Consider the following 16,152-nt stretch of genomic DNA (forward strand, 5'->3'; position numbering starts at 1 on the left):
AACTGAGTTCATTAGCAAATACAAACTGCTTTGCTCAACTCATCCTCCTCCCCTCTGCTTTTTTATTTTTTACAGGGTGAAAAGGTAAACTTTGAGAAATTCAAAACCTGGCTGTGGCAAAATAAAGAGGCCTTCACGTTTTCCCGCTGGCTGCTCTCAGGGGGAGTGTATGTCACGCTTACGGATGACAGCGACACCCCGACTTTTTATCAGACCCTTGCTGGAGTCACACACTGTAAGTAACACTTGTTCTCAAGGAATTGCCTTACTTCCTGTTATCTTTTGTAGACTCTGCCCTGATTTTACTGACATTGTGCCTCTGCAGCTTCTCCTTGGGGATTGTTCAAGAAACACATCCTTTTTTCTTGCACACCAGCTTAGTTACTGTGGCCAGCCCTCTACAGTTGCCTGGACCAGTTGAGTGGAAACCTGTAGCCTTACAGAGGCTGCTGGACTCCAGCTCCCATCATACTTAGTCATTGGCCATGCTGACTATGGTTGCTGGGAGCTATAGTCCGACAACATCTAAAGGGCCACAGGTTCCCCATCATAGGCTTGCTAATTCTCAAAATGGTATGTTCAGTTGCGCTGGGGAAATCAATTTCTCAGAGGCGTCCAGTCAATCATTGTAGGAAATGGGATCCCAAGCCTATGACCCCTGGTCTGGGTTGATAACTTCTGTGTTGACTTAATGGGGTGTCATGTGTTGCCCTAGGATAGGGATGAGGAATTGGCAGCCCTCTGGATGTCTTTGGGACTCTGGTTCCCATCAGCTGCAGCCAGCACGGCCAGTGGTGATGGGAGTTGTAGTCCAACAACATCTGGAAGCCCGCAGGTTCCCTACCCCTGTCTTATGATATCCAAGAATGTAGGAAGATTTGAGGCAACTTGCTTTCATACTGGCACATATTGTCACCTCATTTATATTATTTATTTATATCCTGCCTTTCCACCAAGGAGTTCAAGGAAGTGTACCTGATTCTTCACCCCCTTGGTATTCTCGCAACAACCCTGTGAGGGAGGCCAGACAGAGAGAGAGAGAGTAACTGGCTCAGGATCTCCCAGCAAGTTTCATGGCTGTGGGTGATTTGAACTTGGGCCTCCCTAGTTCTAGTCTGATGTTCTATCTTCTGCCACACCACATAGCCTCATCATAATGATTGGCAGATGTCTTGGTATGTATGGAGGTTCTGGGCTTCTCAGACAACAAGACCCCCCTTTTGGCCTTGCTGGTGTGGTTCAAAGGAAGTCGGAGCAAGACATTTGGCACCAGCTTGGCTGCAGGAGTTGCTGGAAAGAGGTGTACAAGGCGCCATCCAACCTTCTTAGGGACTCCACTCAGGATTTAAGTAGGGTTTGCTCCTTAGCCTTTTCTTCTCCCGAAGAGACACAGGGCAAGCAAGCAATGCGTCAGCCTATCTCTGTCATCCTGTGGAGCTTCTTGGTAGATACTGAATAATTCCAATTATGATTCTTCTACCCCATCCCTTAATTTTAATACAGTCACTTGAGACTTCCAAGTTTTCTTGTTCACACATGCTGACATTTTTAGCTTCCCAGGCCCACAATATTGATGCTTAATTGTCTTGTTAGAAGAAGGCTAGAGCCTTCCATTTTTATTTTAGAAGGGAACATTGGAAAACTGATTATTTTGGGTTTGCGCTGTTGGAGGCACTTTTGGAGGCACTGCTGGTAAAAGCCAGGAGCACTTTTATAGCTTTCTGAAATATCTGTATTTGCCGTGGGATTTACAGTCTGTGCTGGCTGTTTCAGCAAGAATTGTAAGTGCTGTGAAACAGAGCGATTTGTTTTGGAATTTATGAGGCCAAGGAAATGAGGAAACAAATAATTTCTAGGTGGCTGGCTCACATTCTTAGGTTCTCATCTTTTCTATGCCCATTTTTTGGGAATTGATCTGTTTTTAATTTAGAATCAGTTTAGTTTTTGCAGTTTGCCCATGTGAGAGATGAGCAAATGAAGGACAGGCTCTCAACCCCTTGAAATAGCTGTTTGACCTCTATATGAGCCTATTCGAGTTTGCATCAAGAATGCCGAAAAGGTTTACTCTCAGCTTCAGTACCGTTGACTGTGTCTTTCACAGCAGGCTAGCCAACCCCACCTATCGGGGTTATATTTGATGTAATTTCTATTTAGAGTGGACCTGGTGAACTCAGTGGACTAGTGTTAGACATACCCATTAATTTCAGGGGTCTACTCTGAACAAGACTAATGTTGTATACAACTCTGTGCCACCTTTCCACAAGTTTACCAGAAAGCCATTCCATCACATTTTTGCATTAATCTGCAAATTTTCTTAAGGATTTTCATGAAAGTTCATATTTAAATGCATATTCCCTCAGAATATACATTTAGGAATATATTTTCTGTCGATGTATTTCACTGTATTTTGATCTGCGTTTAGAGCTGTACAATGACTTTGATATTGTGTTCTTTAAATTGCTGTTACCTGCCCTGGGACCTTGTGGTGAAAGGTAAGCAAGAAATGGAATGACTAATAAAGAACATTCAAGGAGTGGCTAACTAGGTTTCAATCGACAGATGACTCTGAGCAGCACTGGTTAGGACAGATGAAGTCACTGTGTATCACAATTCATGAAGATATTCTTCAAGTATCCTTAGTTCATCAACCTTTCATTAGATTACTGTCTCATGATAGTACTGAGATGGTATCTCCAGGCAGAACTGGGCAAGGCTCCCTCTCTGAAACGCTGGAGAGCTGTTGCCAGTTAGGGTTGCCAATGAAGTGCCCTCCAGCTCTTGTTAGACTACAACTCCCATCATCCCTGACCATTGTCGATGCTGGCTGTGATGGAGAGGATCTGAGGACACCAGTTTGACTACCATACTGGCCAAATCTGGCCAATGGTCTGACAATGATGTGGTTCCAGCTTCATGATATAGCTCATCTGTCGGCAGGGTGCTCAGCTTCTGTGACAATATATCCTGTCCCTCTCTCCAAGTCATTACCTGGGGAACAGAACGACCCCTGAAAATGCAGAAGTTGACTGCCCTTGGTCTGGTGTCCTTTTTTAAAGCAAAAACTGGGGAAGAGCTAAAAAATGACCCCCAGATATTTATCATGGCCTGTTTTGTGAATGGCATAAGCTGGTTGCTAAGCAACTGCTGCTAGTCCCCCCCCCCCCACAAAAAAAGCTGCTGCGAGAGTTTCTTATCTAAGGTCACGAGGGGCTTAAGGCTGCAAAGAGGAGTGACGAGGCAGAGTCTCCCCCCACCCCCATCCTTGCTGTGCTTATCTATTATACCTCCGCTGATTTCCCTTGTGGTTGTGAAGGTCATTAAAAAATGTCACATTACAAGAGGCACAAGGCAAATTGAGCAGTGACAGAAAACCAAAACAAGCCGGGATGCCTGGAGATTATAGCTTGGGGGGTATGGACAGGACGTTGGCCCAAAGGCAGTGGATGGCTTGAGTGTTAACATAAAAAGGCTTCTCCTAGAGAGCAGCAGCAGGGCTTGGAGCCAAGCTGGTTGAGCTCTCAGCCTTCCAGTTAGTAGGCACCTGGGTGGCAAGAGACAGCATGAATCCTTCTGGACATGGGTCTTTCTCCCCCAACTGCAAGAGGATTGGTTCACAGTGTTTGCTAGGTTGTCTTCTGCCGGGAAGAATAAAAATCTGTAAATTTTGTATAAAATGTAGATGTATATATACATGAGCACAACCATGATCACCATTAGGAGAGATATTTTGGTGCTTCTTTAAGATGGTCTCCATGTACCCTGAGCCCTTGCAGATAGTCACTTCCATAAATCACTGTAATGGTGAAACATTGTGCGGGTCATTTCTGCATTATGACTTTCATGGCTGGAGATTCTTACTAAGATTTGATAATTTAATCCATTTTCTGTATTTGTACACCGACTTGTGATGCTGGGTCAAAGGTGGTGGTATAAGGTGAAAGGTTGTATTTGATGCCAGGTGTGTTGCGGCCAAAAATTTGGCTGCAAAGGAAAAGTTGGGAGCATTAAAAGCTTTGCTCCTTGGCAAGTGAGGCTCGCTGTCAGTGCTCATTGGTCTGCACTGTGCCCGGCGTCACATACAACAAGCCCCTGTATGGATCAGCTGCATTTCAGAGTTTCTGGGAACTCTATAGTGTAGCCAGTCTCTGCCCAAAGCAGGGCCTCCAGTAAGCATTGGTCAGCTGATTGGCACTTGTAGCAAGACCCACAAAGAAAGGCTTTGTTTGCTCATGTGGTTTGATCTGAAACCTGCAGGTAAAAGAAAACGCTTCACCTGGTGTCATGGTGGTATCAGGTGGGAAGCTCTACCTGCCTGTCAAAATGGATTAGGGGAGGTCTGGATCAGTTGTTTCTGGCTGAATTTTAGGAAACTTTGGGACTTTGGGAATCAGGATCTGCTATGGCTTCTTTTTACCATTTTAGTGAAAATGCCAGAGCTCACTGGCACAAGTTAAATCAAGGATGAGGAAACCTGTGGTCTTTCAGTAGTGTCTGGACTATAGTTCCCATCATTCCTGATCATTGGCTGTGTTGGCTAGCGCTGATGGGAGTTGGAGTTCAGCAATATCTGGAGGACCACAGGTTCCTCATCCCTGATTTAAATCAAGTCAGGAACTATCTCCTGCTGGTTTTTCTGTCAAAACTATTTGGCAAAGCCATGAAAAATAGCCCTGGTTAAAAATAGGCAAATGTTATTAACTTTGATTCAAGGGAGAAGACAGCAAGCGTTTACTGTGAAGCTCCAGTGGCTCCATTTAAATTAACTTAATGAGCCAAGATATCGAGGAAACACTAACCAAAAATATATAGTATTCCCCCCCCCCCCCGTAAATAACATTCATGTTGGAAGGCAGATGACTTTAATTATGTTTCTCCCTGGCCTAAAATTACAAAGGGAATTTTGAAGTGTCACACCAAGTTGCACACACTTGCCATTTTTAATCAAATTCTGTTCCATTTCATTTAAACCATAAATATTCTTCTAGGGTAGCTGCTGAAGTTGAAAGTTAGTATAGCAGTTTTTGCAGCTTGGGCTTGTTTTTATGGCTTTGATTTTTGTGAGATAGTAAATTAACTTTTGGCACACTTCCCTATGTGTTAACCGTTAAACGTTTTAGCCAAGGGAAAGGGAAGTTGTCGTTAATTGGGATATTTACAGGGTTCTCAGCATAATGCCCTAAAAAACAAAATTTTGCAATGAAAGGTGATTTCTGCAACTGGTAATATACTGTGCAAATCAGATTTGTGTCTAGTGTCTTGTACTGATTGATTTTGCTTAATCATTAGTAGGGAAGGGATTCAGGATACTGAAATCTTTCCTTCCAGCAGCAGGAAAATTTATTCAGCCACCCCTCTGAGCTTATCTGTTCATATGCATTCAGAGTATAGATTAGAAAGACTAGAAATGTTTTTTTAAAATAAAAAATGGAAGGTTAATACCATGAACCTTTTCGTTTTTCACAACTGATGTGATGCACATTAATTTAATTTTAGATGATAAGCCTCCAGGTAGGGACAAATCTACATTCATTTTAATTTTTTCTGTCTTACTGTTCCTCCCTAATAAGATCAGAGTGGCTTACAGTAAAACATGGTCAAAAATAAATCAGCCGCAGTGCCTAGCCTATAATGATATTGTGTGTCTCTGTGTGTACAGACTGGTTCAGGCAATCATATCTTGGCTTAATACACAGAGATATGAACAAGCCTTCCGGGTGTGTACACATCCCTTTGCAGCAAGAGCAAACTAAACAGATTGTCTTCTGTTAACCAGAGTTTGGTTAATATCTGAACTGGAAAACAATGGCTTTGGAACAAGCCAGGATATGAAGCCAGCTTCAAACCATGGCTTCCTGCCTTGTCTTCTTCTGAAGCTATTCACCATATTATATTTCAACATATGCTGCTGTTCAAAACCAAAGGGCTTCCTAAAGCGGTTCAAAATCAAAAGGTAATGAATAAAAATATGTTGACAGTACAGCATCATCAAAGTACCATCACTAAAATCACATGTAAATAAAACATTTAAAAATATAATACGAAAAGAACAGAAAACAAAACCAAACAAACAAACAAACTAAAATAACAGTCACTCTAACCATAGTTTCCTGGTTTGGACATAACAGGAAGTGATGATCCCAGGTTTGTCAGTGTTAAAGCAAGGATCCAAGAAGCTGCATTCTGAGTCAAAAAGCTCCTACTGAGTCTAGTGGGACAACTGAGGTCTGCATGAAATTGCACCCTAGGAGAGAGAAAAGTCTAAAGAGAAAAGCACACTTCCTTTGGTTTTAGGTTGATGTCACTTCAGAAGACATCTTTCCCTTATGTCCAAAACAGGTGAGACTCATGTTTCTAAGGTAGCATTTCCCCCCTGCAGTTTTTATAAGTACATGTATTTTTTTAAAAAAAAAACTTAATTAAAAGACCTGCTGGCTGATTAATTTGAGGATACTTTTATTTGATTCAAAGAGATTGAAAGTTGCAGCTCTAAAACACCAGATGACACCAAACTGGGAGGGGTGGCTAACACCCCAGAGGACAGGATCACACTTCAAAACGACCTTGACAGATTAGAGAACTGGGCCAAAACAAACAAGATGAATTTTAACAGGGAGAAATGTAAAGTATTACACTTGGGCAAAAAAAATGAGAGGCACAAATACAAGATGGGTGACACCTGGCTTGAGAGCAGTACATGTGAAAAGGATCTAGGAATCTTGGTTGACCACAAACTTGACATGAGCCAACAGTGTGACGCGGCAGCTAAAAAAGCCAATGCAATTCTGGGCTGCATCAATAGGAGTATAGCATCTAGATCAAGGGAAGTAATAGTGCCACTGTATTCTGCTCTGGTCAGACCTCACCTGGAGTACTGTGTCCAGTTCTGGGCACCACAGTTCAAGAAGGACACTGACAAACTGGAACGTGTCCAGAGGAGGGCAACCAAAATGGTCAAAGGCCTGGAAATGATGCCTTATGAGGAACGGCTAAGGGAGCTGGGCATGTTTAGCCTGGAGAAGAGGAGGTTAAGGGGTGATATGATAGCCATGTTCAAATATATAAAAGGATGTCACATAGAGGAGGGAGAAAGGTTGTTTTCTGCTGCTCCAGAGAAGCGGACACGGAGCAATGGTTCCAAACTACAAGAAAGAAGATTCCACCTAAACATTAGGAAGAACTTCCTGACAGTAAGAGCTGTTCGACAGTGGAATTTGCTGCCAAGGAGTGTGGTGGAGTCTCCTTCTTTGGAGGTCTTTAAGCAGAGGCTTGACAACCATATGTCAGGAGTGCTCTGATGGTGTTTCCTGCTTGGCAGGGGGTTGGACTCGATGGCCCTTGTGGTCTCTTCCAACTCTATGATTTTGTGATTCTACGTGTGTGTGTGTGTGTGTGTGTGTGTGTGTGAGAGAGAGAGAGAGAGAGAGAGAGAGATGTAACACATACACATTGTAATGAGTTTCTGAACAACGAACCAATAAATATTTAAGCCAAGCTCTGATTCACGTATTCCTCACTGTGTTGCAAGCTTGGCTTCTAAAGAAGCTGTCTGATCACTTCTCGGACCGGGGAGCACATGGCTGGTGCGTGCTTCTAAAAACCCTTGGCTCAATTCCTGGCATTTCTGATGAAGATATCTCAAACGGCTGCGCTGAGAGAGACCTTTTGCATGACACCCTGGAGAGCTGATGGTGATCGGAGTAGAGAGCGTCAAGCTCAAAGGACTCAGTGATTTGCCTCAGTAAAAGAGAGCTTCATTTTGTATGGTTTGCTGTGAGGATTTGATCCAGATGTCACCATGACTCTGGGCAGAATTTGTGGGGTTATCCCATTGTGGGAACATGGCACCATTTGTCCATCAGGCCCAACACTGTCTACTCTGACTAGCAGCAGCTCTCTGAGGTTTTAGGCAGAGGGGGTTCATCACTACCTTATGGCCTGCTATCTGATCCTTCTTTACTGGAGGTACCACAGATTGAATCTAGGAGCTTCTGTCTGCAGAGCCAGGGGCTCCATCTTCCTCATAAGAGGCTACGTTGTTATGTGCTACCTGTGGGGCCCAGCAGCCTCTCCACCTCTGCACAGATCACTGGTCCCTATAGCTCAATGTTGTCTGCTCTGACTGGCAGTGGCTGCCCAGGGTCATGGGCCAAGAGGGATCTTACGTATCGCCTGCTGCTTGGAAGAGATATTATCTGTGCAGCAGGGGGGATGACTCTCCCAGTGTTATGAGTGAGACTTACAGTTGAGTGAATATTTGTTTTTTTCCCAATATTTCGCTCTAGAGTGGGGTTTTTTTTGAAAAAGTTTTTATTTCATTGCAATAAGAACAAATTTAAAAAAAAAGACAAAATAAAACACTGCAATACAAGTTCATGCCAAGATTAGTACAGATTTCATTGGTCCGATTATATAATCAAAGAGCCAAGTTTTAAGTTGTGTAATTCAGAGGAAAGTTGCAATATGTATTGCATAATTTTGATAGTGTGGGCAAGATTTTTCTCCTGCCCATGCATCTTTCTTGCAGCTACAGAATAGCTTGGCTCATGTTCTTTCCACCTTACCCTTTGCCCAGTCAGTCAAAAGCGGTTGTGCTTTTCTGGGCAGAGGAGAGACTTCTGGACTTTATTTTGACCCTGAACGGGCACATTTGCCAGAAGCTCCCTGGGGTAGGTGTGCCCTGCAGACTATGAAGTCCAAGCCCTGAAATTATTGACCCGAAGATCTGGAGGACTGTGTTGAGGAGAGGGTAGATTTGCTTCACATTGTCCTTGTTCATCCTTCTGTTCATCCCCCACCCCAACCAATTGTCTTACCACTTTCTTTGTCTGAATTATCCCACAAGGCTTTTGACAGCAGACCATCTCTCTTAGTATTATATGATGCCGTTACCTGCTCCGAGCCAGCAGGTCGAGAAGGGCTGTAAATCTCAACTAAAACAAAAACAGCAGAGCAAGACGTCTCACTGTTGGGCTTAAACTGGGAGAAATAAAGAGTTTGTTTCCATCAAGTGCTCTCTGGGAGGGCAACCGTAGCCTCCTTCAAGCCATTCTGAGTCATTAATCACTGCAAAATGCCTGTGTGGTGTCTCATGCCGCGGCGCTTAAATAACACAGCTAAGCTTAGCCTCTGGAGATACCTGCCATGGATGTGCACCTTGGCTGTTCAAAACTGGTAGGTTGGGCTAGATGTAAATTTTTGGAACTGGGAATTCATTTGTGCATTCAGGGAGCGGGGTGTCGGTCGGTGGTTCAGCATCAAAGACCACAGTGGAACTCACTAGGGTATCCTTAAATAATTTCAGGCATCCTGTTAACGGTTCACAGAAAACTCAATTTTGCTTGGCTGGTGGTGCCTGGCTGGAAAGAAACTTGTTAGCTGTAATCCCTTTTGCCTTGAAGCATTCGTCTGGAGCGTTTTTTAAAATGACGGTATCTTTCTTCAACAGCAGTAGGCAATGTCTTACTTCATTTCTTACCGCATTTCTGTCTCGCCCTTTCCTTCGCAGAGGCTTGATCTAAGGACATCAGAGAATCGCTTCAGTTAAATGTGTTGTAAACTTGGTATGAAAAACTGGGTTGGCAAAAATGGAACTCCACAGCGCCATCTGGTGTCACAGTGTCACAGTGTTGTAATGCATATACAGTGCATAAAAGGTAAAGGGTAAAGGGACCCCTGACCATTAGGTCCAGTCGTGGACGACTCTGGGGTTGCGGCGCTCATCTCGCTTTATTGGCTGAGGGAGCCGGCGTACAGCTTCCGGGTCATGTGGCCAGCATGAGTAAGCCGCTTCTGGCGAACCAGAGCAGCGCGCAGAAATGCCGTTTACCTTCCTGCAGGAGCGGTACCTATTTATCTACTTGCACTTTGACGTGCTTTCGAACTGCTAGGTTGGCAGGAGCTGGGACCGAGCAACGGGAGCTCATCCCGTCATGGGGATTCGAACCGCTGACCTTCTGATTGGCAAGTCCTAGGCTCTGTGGTTTAACCCACAGCGCTACCCACGTCCCTTTAGATACAATGCATAGAAAGTGCCATTCCTTTGCCAATGTAGCGGAGTCCAGACTTTAGAGTAGCCTTCTCCAGATGCTTTGGAATTCCAACTCCCATCAGCCCCCCAAATTCACCAAGTTGGGGAAGGCAGGAGTAGGGTTTCTTCTCTCTTTGTCTTCCGTCATTTTATCATTGAGATTGAGTGGCACAAGGTCACCTAGAGACCTTGGTGGTTGAATGGGGCTTTAAGCACTGGTCTCCTCAGTCCTGGTCCACACTTCCATACAGGCTTTAGGCCTCTTTCTTTTTTTTTTTTTTTTTTTTTTTATTATTAATTTTTTAGAAAAGTTTTCTTTTACAAATTTAAATAAGACATTCACATCAACCATCATGTCAAATTCTTTTGGACTTCCCCCCGCTTCCTCCACAATCCTCATGATTTTATATCTATTTCACATTTCCTTTATAATTGTATTGCCAGTTAATTAAACTTTACAACTCTTATCCCTCCCACAATACCCTTTCTCATCACAAAGCCTCTTTAAAACCAACTAGCGTTGTCTGTTCATCACAAATATTTTCCAGATAAATCGTAAACTTTCTCCAGTCCTGTGTGAACTTGTGATCTTTCTGGTATCTAATTTTTCCTGTCAGTTTGTCTAGTTCAGCAAAATCCATCAATTTCCGTCTCCATTCTTCCAATGTTGGTAATTCTTCTTGTTTCCATTTTTGAGCCATTAAAATTCTTGCCGCAGTCACTGCATATTGAAAAAGTTTATGATCAATTCTATTAATTTCTCTTCCTGTGATTCCTAACAAGAAAGCTTCTGGTTTCTTCACAAATGTATATTTAAACATTCTTTTCAACTCATTATATATCATTTCCCAGAAGCCTTTTACTTTCTTACACTCCCACCACATATGATAAAATGTCCCTTCCCTCTCTTTACACTTCCAACATTTGTTACATGTCTTATACATTTTTGCTAGTTTTACGGGAGTGATATACCATCTGTATACCATTTTCATAATATTTTCCTTTATCGTCATGCATGCAGTGAATTTCATATTTTCATTCCACACCTTCTCCCAATCCGCTAACTGTATATTATAACCAAAGTCCCTGGCCCAGTGTATCATGACTGACTTAACTTCTTCATCCTTTGTTTGCCATTCCAATAACATTTTGTACATTTTTGACAATACCTTATAATCATTATTAATTATTTCCTTCTGAAATCTAGACTCTCCTTCAATATATTTCCTCTCTCTACAATCCTTCTTAAACATATCATTTGTTTGGAAGTAGTGCAACCAATCATATACATATTTTTTAACTTGTTCATATGGCTTCAGTTTCCATTTCCCCCCTTCGTTAATTACAATATCTCCATAAGTCATCCAGTCCTCTCTCATATTTATCTTTTTAACACTCATGACCTCTAGTGGGGATAGCCAATGTGGTACATTTGGTTCCAAAATATTTTGGTACCTGTCCCATATTTCTATAAGGGCACCTCTAAAAATGTGGTTGGCAAAACTTTTATGAGCTTTCTTCTTTCCTGCCCATAAATAGGCATGCCAGCCAAACCTATTATCGAACCCTTCCAAGTCCAGTAGCTTATTGTCTTTTAGTGTTATCCACTCCTTTATCCACCAGAGACAAGATGCTTCATAATAAAGTTTCAGGTCCGGCAGGGCGAAGCCACCTCTTTCTTTCGCATCAGTTAATAGTTTAAATTGTATTCGTGGCTTCTTGCCCTGCCAGATATATTTTGAGATCGTTCTTTGCCAATCTTTGAAGATCTTTGTCCCCTTAATTATTGGGATCATTTGAAATAGAAACAACATCCTTGGAAGCACACTCATCTTGATTGAAGAAATTCTGCCCCAAAAGGATAACTTCATCCTACTCCACACTTCGAGGTCTCTCTTAATATTGTTCCAAATTGTCTTGTAATTGTTTTGGAATAAGTCAATATTTTTTTGGGTTAACCATATTCCTAAATATTTAACCTTCTTCGCCACTTCCATCTCTGTTTCTCTTTGCACTTCTTCAATCGTGCTTTGATCCAAATTCTTCACCATAAGTTTAGTTTTCCTTTTATTTAATACAAATCCGGCCACTCTTCCAAATTGGTCAATTTCTTTTATAACTTCTTTTAAACTATTTGTTGGATCCTCCATCGTAATTACCAGATCATCGGCAAAGGCTTTAACTTTATATTGGTTTTGACCTACTGTTACCCCCTTTATTAGTTCATTTTGTCTGATAGAACTCAATAGGACCTCCAGAACCATGATGAATAACAGTGGTGAGAGAGGGCATCCCTGTCTTGTACCCTTCTTTATTTTCAGTTCCTCTGTAATTACATTATTTACTATCAATTTAGCACTTTGTTCTGAATATATCGCCTTTATACCATTATAAAAATCTTCTCCCACTTCCATCATTTCCAAATTTTTCAGCATAAATTCCCATGAAACATTATCAAACGCTTTCTCTGCATCCACAAACATTAAAACAGCTTGTCTCTCATTGCTGGCAGTCAAATATTCCAAAATGTTTATTATATTTCTTACATTATCCTTCATATGTCTGCCAGGTAAGAAACCTGCTTGATCTTTATGGATATGCTGTAGCAGTATCTTCTTAAATCTTGATGCTAAAATGCCCGAAAAAATCTTATAATCTGTGTTTAGCAGAGATATCGGTCTATAATTTTTCACTTGTGTGAGATCCGAGTCTTGTTTTGGTATGAGTGTTATGAAGGCTTCTTTCCATGTTCCTGGTATGTCCTGTTGTTTCAAGATGTTGTTCATAACTTCTTTAAGTGGTACAATCAAGGAGTCCCTCATTTCTTTATAATATGTTGCTGTAAATCCATCTGGTCCTGGTGCCTTTCCTTTTTTCATCTGTTTTATAATTTCTACTATCTCCTCATTCTCTATTGGGGCATTCAGTCTGTCTTTCATTTCTGTCGGGATCTTTTGCACCTTTTTTCTTTTCAAAAAGTTCTCTATCTTCTTTGTGTTGTTTTTCTCTCGCTTTGCATATAGATGTTTGTAGAAATCCAAAAATCCTTTTCTGATACCTTTTGGGTTCTCTATTTCCTCGCCATCCACAATAATTCTGTTAATTGTACCTTGCTCTTTCCTTTTTTTTATTTGCCATGCAAGCCATTTTCCAGGTTTGTTTGCGAATTCAAAATTCCTTTGTCTCAGCCTTTTAATGTTCCATTCGACTTCTTTGTTTATAATCATGGCGAATTGTGTCTGCAAAATTTTGATGTTTTGTTTTATCTTGATGTTATTTGGCTTCTTAATTAACTTTTGTTCATTGTCCATTATTTGTTTTAGGATTTCCTTCTTCCCTTTCTCTCTGTTCTTATTTTTGATCGCGTTCTGCTGGATGAAGAATCCCCTCATTACTGCTTTGCTTGCATCCCAAACTGTACTGATCTTTGTGCCTTTATTCATATTATCTGCAAAGTACTCCATCAGTTTTTTCCGGGCGTCTTGAATGATTCTTTCGTCTTCCAAAAGATAGTCTTTCAATCTCCATCTAAATGTTCTTTCTTCATACATCTTTATCTCCATTTTTATTGGATTATGATCCGAAATTACTCTAGGTTGGATTTCTATTTGTTGAATTCTAGTAGTTAGTTCATTCGAGATCCAGATTTGGTCTATTCTTGACATGGACTGATTTGGTTCTGAATAAAAGGTGAACTCTTTTTCTAATGGGTGTCTGAGTCTCCAGATGTCGATTAAATTGAGGTTTTTCACCAGTGTAAAAAAGGTCTTCGGTAGTTTCCCCTCTTTGCTGTCACTTTTTTCTCTTAATCTGTCCATTTCCGTTGAAACAACTCCATTCATATCTCCCATTATTATGATTTTTTGATCCATATATTCAAACAATCTTTCTTCCAATTTCTTATAAAAATCAGTCTTATTTCCATTAGGTGCATAGATCCCGACAATTATTAATTTTTCGCCCTGCCAGTTGATCTGTATTGCAATTATTCTTCCTTCTTCATCTTTGAAGATCTGTTGAGCTTCTATATTTCTCCTAACATAAAGAACTATGCCTCTCTTCTTTTCTTTGTCTGAGGATATAAATTCGTTGCCCAATCTGTTATTAATCAAAATTTTTTTGTGCTTTTTTGCCACATGTGTTTCTTGTAGACAGATGATATCCAAATTTTTCCTTTTTAAATATTGTTCAATACTATTTCTTTTCTTTTTATCGTTCATCCCATTAATATTCCAATTCCATAATTTCAACGCCATGTCTTCCGATAATTAAAATATACAATTTTATCAAATTTTCTCTTTATGATTCCTCTTTCTCCTCTTCTTCCTCTTCCTCTTCTTCTTCTTCATCCTTCTCCTCCTCCTCTTCATCTGTCTCTCTGTTCTTTTTAGATTTTCCCTTTAAAAATTTCCCTCCCATTGGGTCAGCTCCTCCTACTGCACCTTCTTCCTCGTCCTCTTCTACCATCAATTCTTTATAACGTCTCTGAAACTTGCTTGTCTCTTCGGGGCTTGTCAGTCTGTGTCTCTTGGCTTTGTATATAAAGGAAATCCCCTGAGGGAATTCCCACTTAAATTCAATCTTGTTTTTCTTCAAAATTTGGACCAGTGGTTTGTAAGGGTCTCTCCGTTTCAACAATCTAACCGGTATATCTTTGAAAATAATTATGTAACTCCCATCAATATTCAATCGTTTCTCTCTATTTTTTGGAGTATTAAGTTCCTCATGTCTTTATCTTTAAAAGTGATCAGGCAATCTCCTGTAACTTTCCTTGCCTTGGTTGTCCTTACTCTCATCCTGAATGCGTTTTGAACTCTCTTCTCTACGTCTTCTTTTTGTAATTCCAGCCATTGAGCAATTTCAGTTATTAATTTATCTTTTATATCTTCTCCTTGAACCTCTGGAACTGCCCTCAATCTTAGGTTCACCTCCCGTTGTCTCAATTCATTCATGGAGATTGCATCCCATAACTCCTCCTGTGTTTTAGTCATTTCTGAAATTCCCATTTTCATCTTCTCCTCTTCTTTTTTAACTTCTTTTATCTCCACTTTTGTCTTTTTTAATCCTTCCTCAACCGATTGTGTTCTCTTACTAACTTCTTTAATTTGACCTTTCAACTCTTTTACTGTATCATCAATCTTTTGGTCCATTTTACCTATTTTGTTATCCACCTGTTCGATTCTAGTATTTACATGTTCTAATTTGTCCTCCAAATTCTTTTCACTTTGTCTAATTTCTGCAAACATTTTTAAAATTTCTGATTTGAAATCTGCCTCAGGTTTTGAACCCCTTCTCTCTCCCGGTGTTCCTCCTTCCCCAGCTTTCTTCTGAGACATTTTCTCCCTCTCCTTACTTTCTAAATTCCGTTGGATCTGAGCCTTAAATTATACTGTGTCCCCCTCCAAACAGATCTATATCTCAAATATATAAATGACACTTTTTTCCAAAATTCAGATCAAGAAAAAAAACAAAAAAACATCAGCCCAGTCCCAAGTCTCAATATAATCGAAATAATCAAATACAGTTCCAATTTAAGCTCCACAAATTCAAATTGTCTATGAACGTCTTCTTGCCACCAATTTGGCTATTCCATCAATGCTGGTATTTGTTTAGATATGACCCAACTTTAACCAATTTGCTGGAGTTCGAGGGAACCCAAAGAAGGAAGGTATCCGAAACGAAGCAAAAAAACAATCTTCTGCCACCAATTAGGCTAATCCTTAAAGTCGATATAAATGAGAAATCTTCTGCCACCAAATAGGCTAATCCAAATTTATATATATTGGTAATCCCAAAGCCAAGAGGTTTATCAGAAAAAAAGACAAGAAAAAAACCGAAAAAAACCCGAAGAGAACCAAGCAAGTAAAAAAACAAATTGTTATATATCTTCTGACCACTAGGGGCAAAATCTCCAAACCGTATTAAATTGCTCAAAATATTTAATTATTCAATAAAAAGAAATTGCCGTCCAAAAAAAAAAGGAAAAAAAAAAGATAAGTCTTCAAAAGAGTGAGCCGAAGTATGTTTAGTCCTAAGCGCCAGTCCAGATCAGTTTAAAACGAACCTTCTTTTCTCGGCAAACGTCAGACAGTCCTGTATAACTTTAACAATGGAGTCTGGAAATC

At 40.7% G+C, this 16,152-nt stretch overlaps 1 protein-coding gene across 5 annotated transcripts in view; it reads left to right on the forward strand.

The window, feature by feature from the left end:
* USP32 (ubiquitin specific peptidase 32) overlaps positions 1-16,152 on the forward strand; it is a 130,065-nt gene that overhangs the window by 63,497 nt on the left and 50,416 nt on the right. For all 5 annotated transcript variants that reach the window (XM_079955367.1, XM_079955370.1, XM_079955368.1 and 2 more), the window contains exon 5: positions 76-235. In XM_079955367.1, coding sequence (XP_079811493.1) covers positions 76-235 — 160 coding nt within the window. The remainder of the gene's footprint in view (positions 1-75; positions 236-16,152) is intronic.

The sequence above is a fragment of the Podarcis cretensis genome, assembly GCF_951804945.1.
Source record: "Podarcis cretensis genome assembly, chromosome: 15".
In the NCBI taxonomy this organism is placed as follows: Eukaryota; Metazoa; Chordata; class Lepidosauria; order Squamata; family Lacertidae; genus Podarcis; species Podarcis cretensis.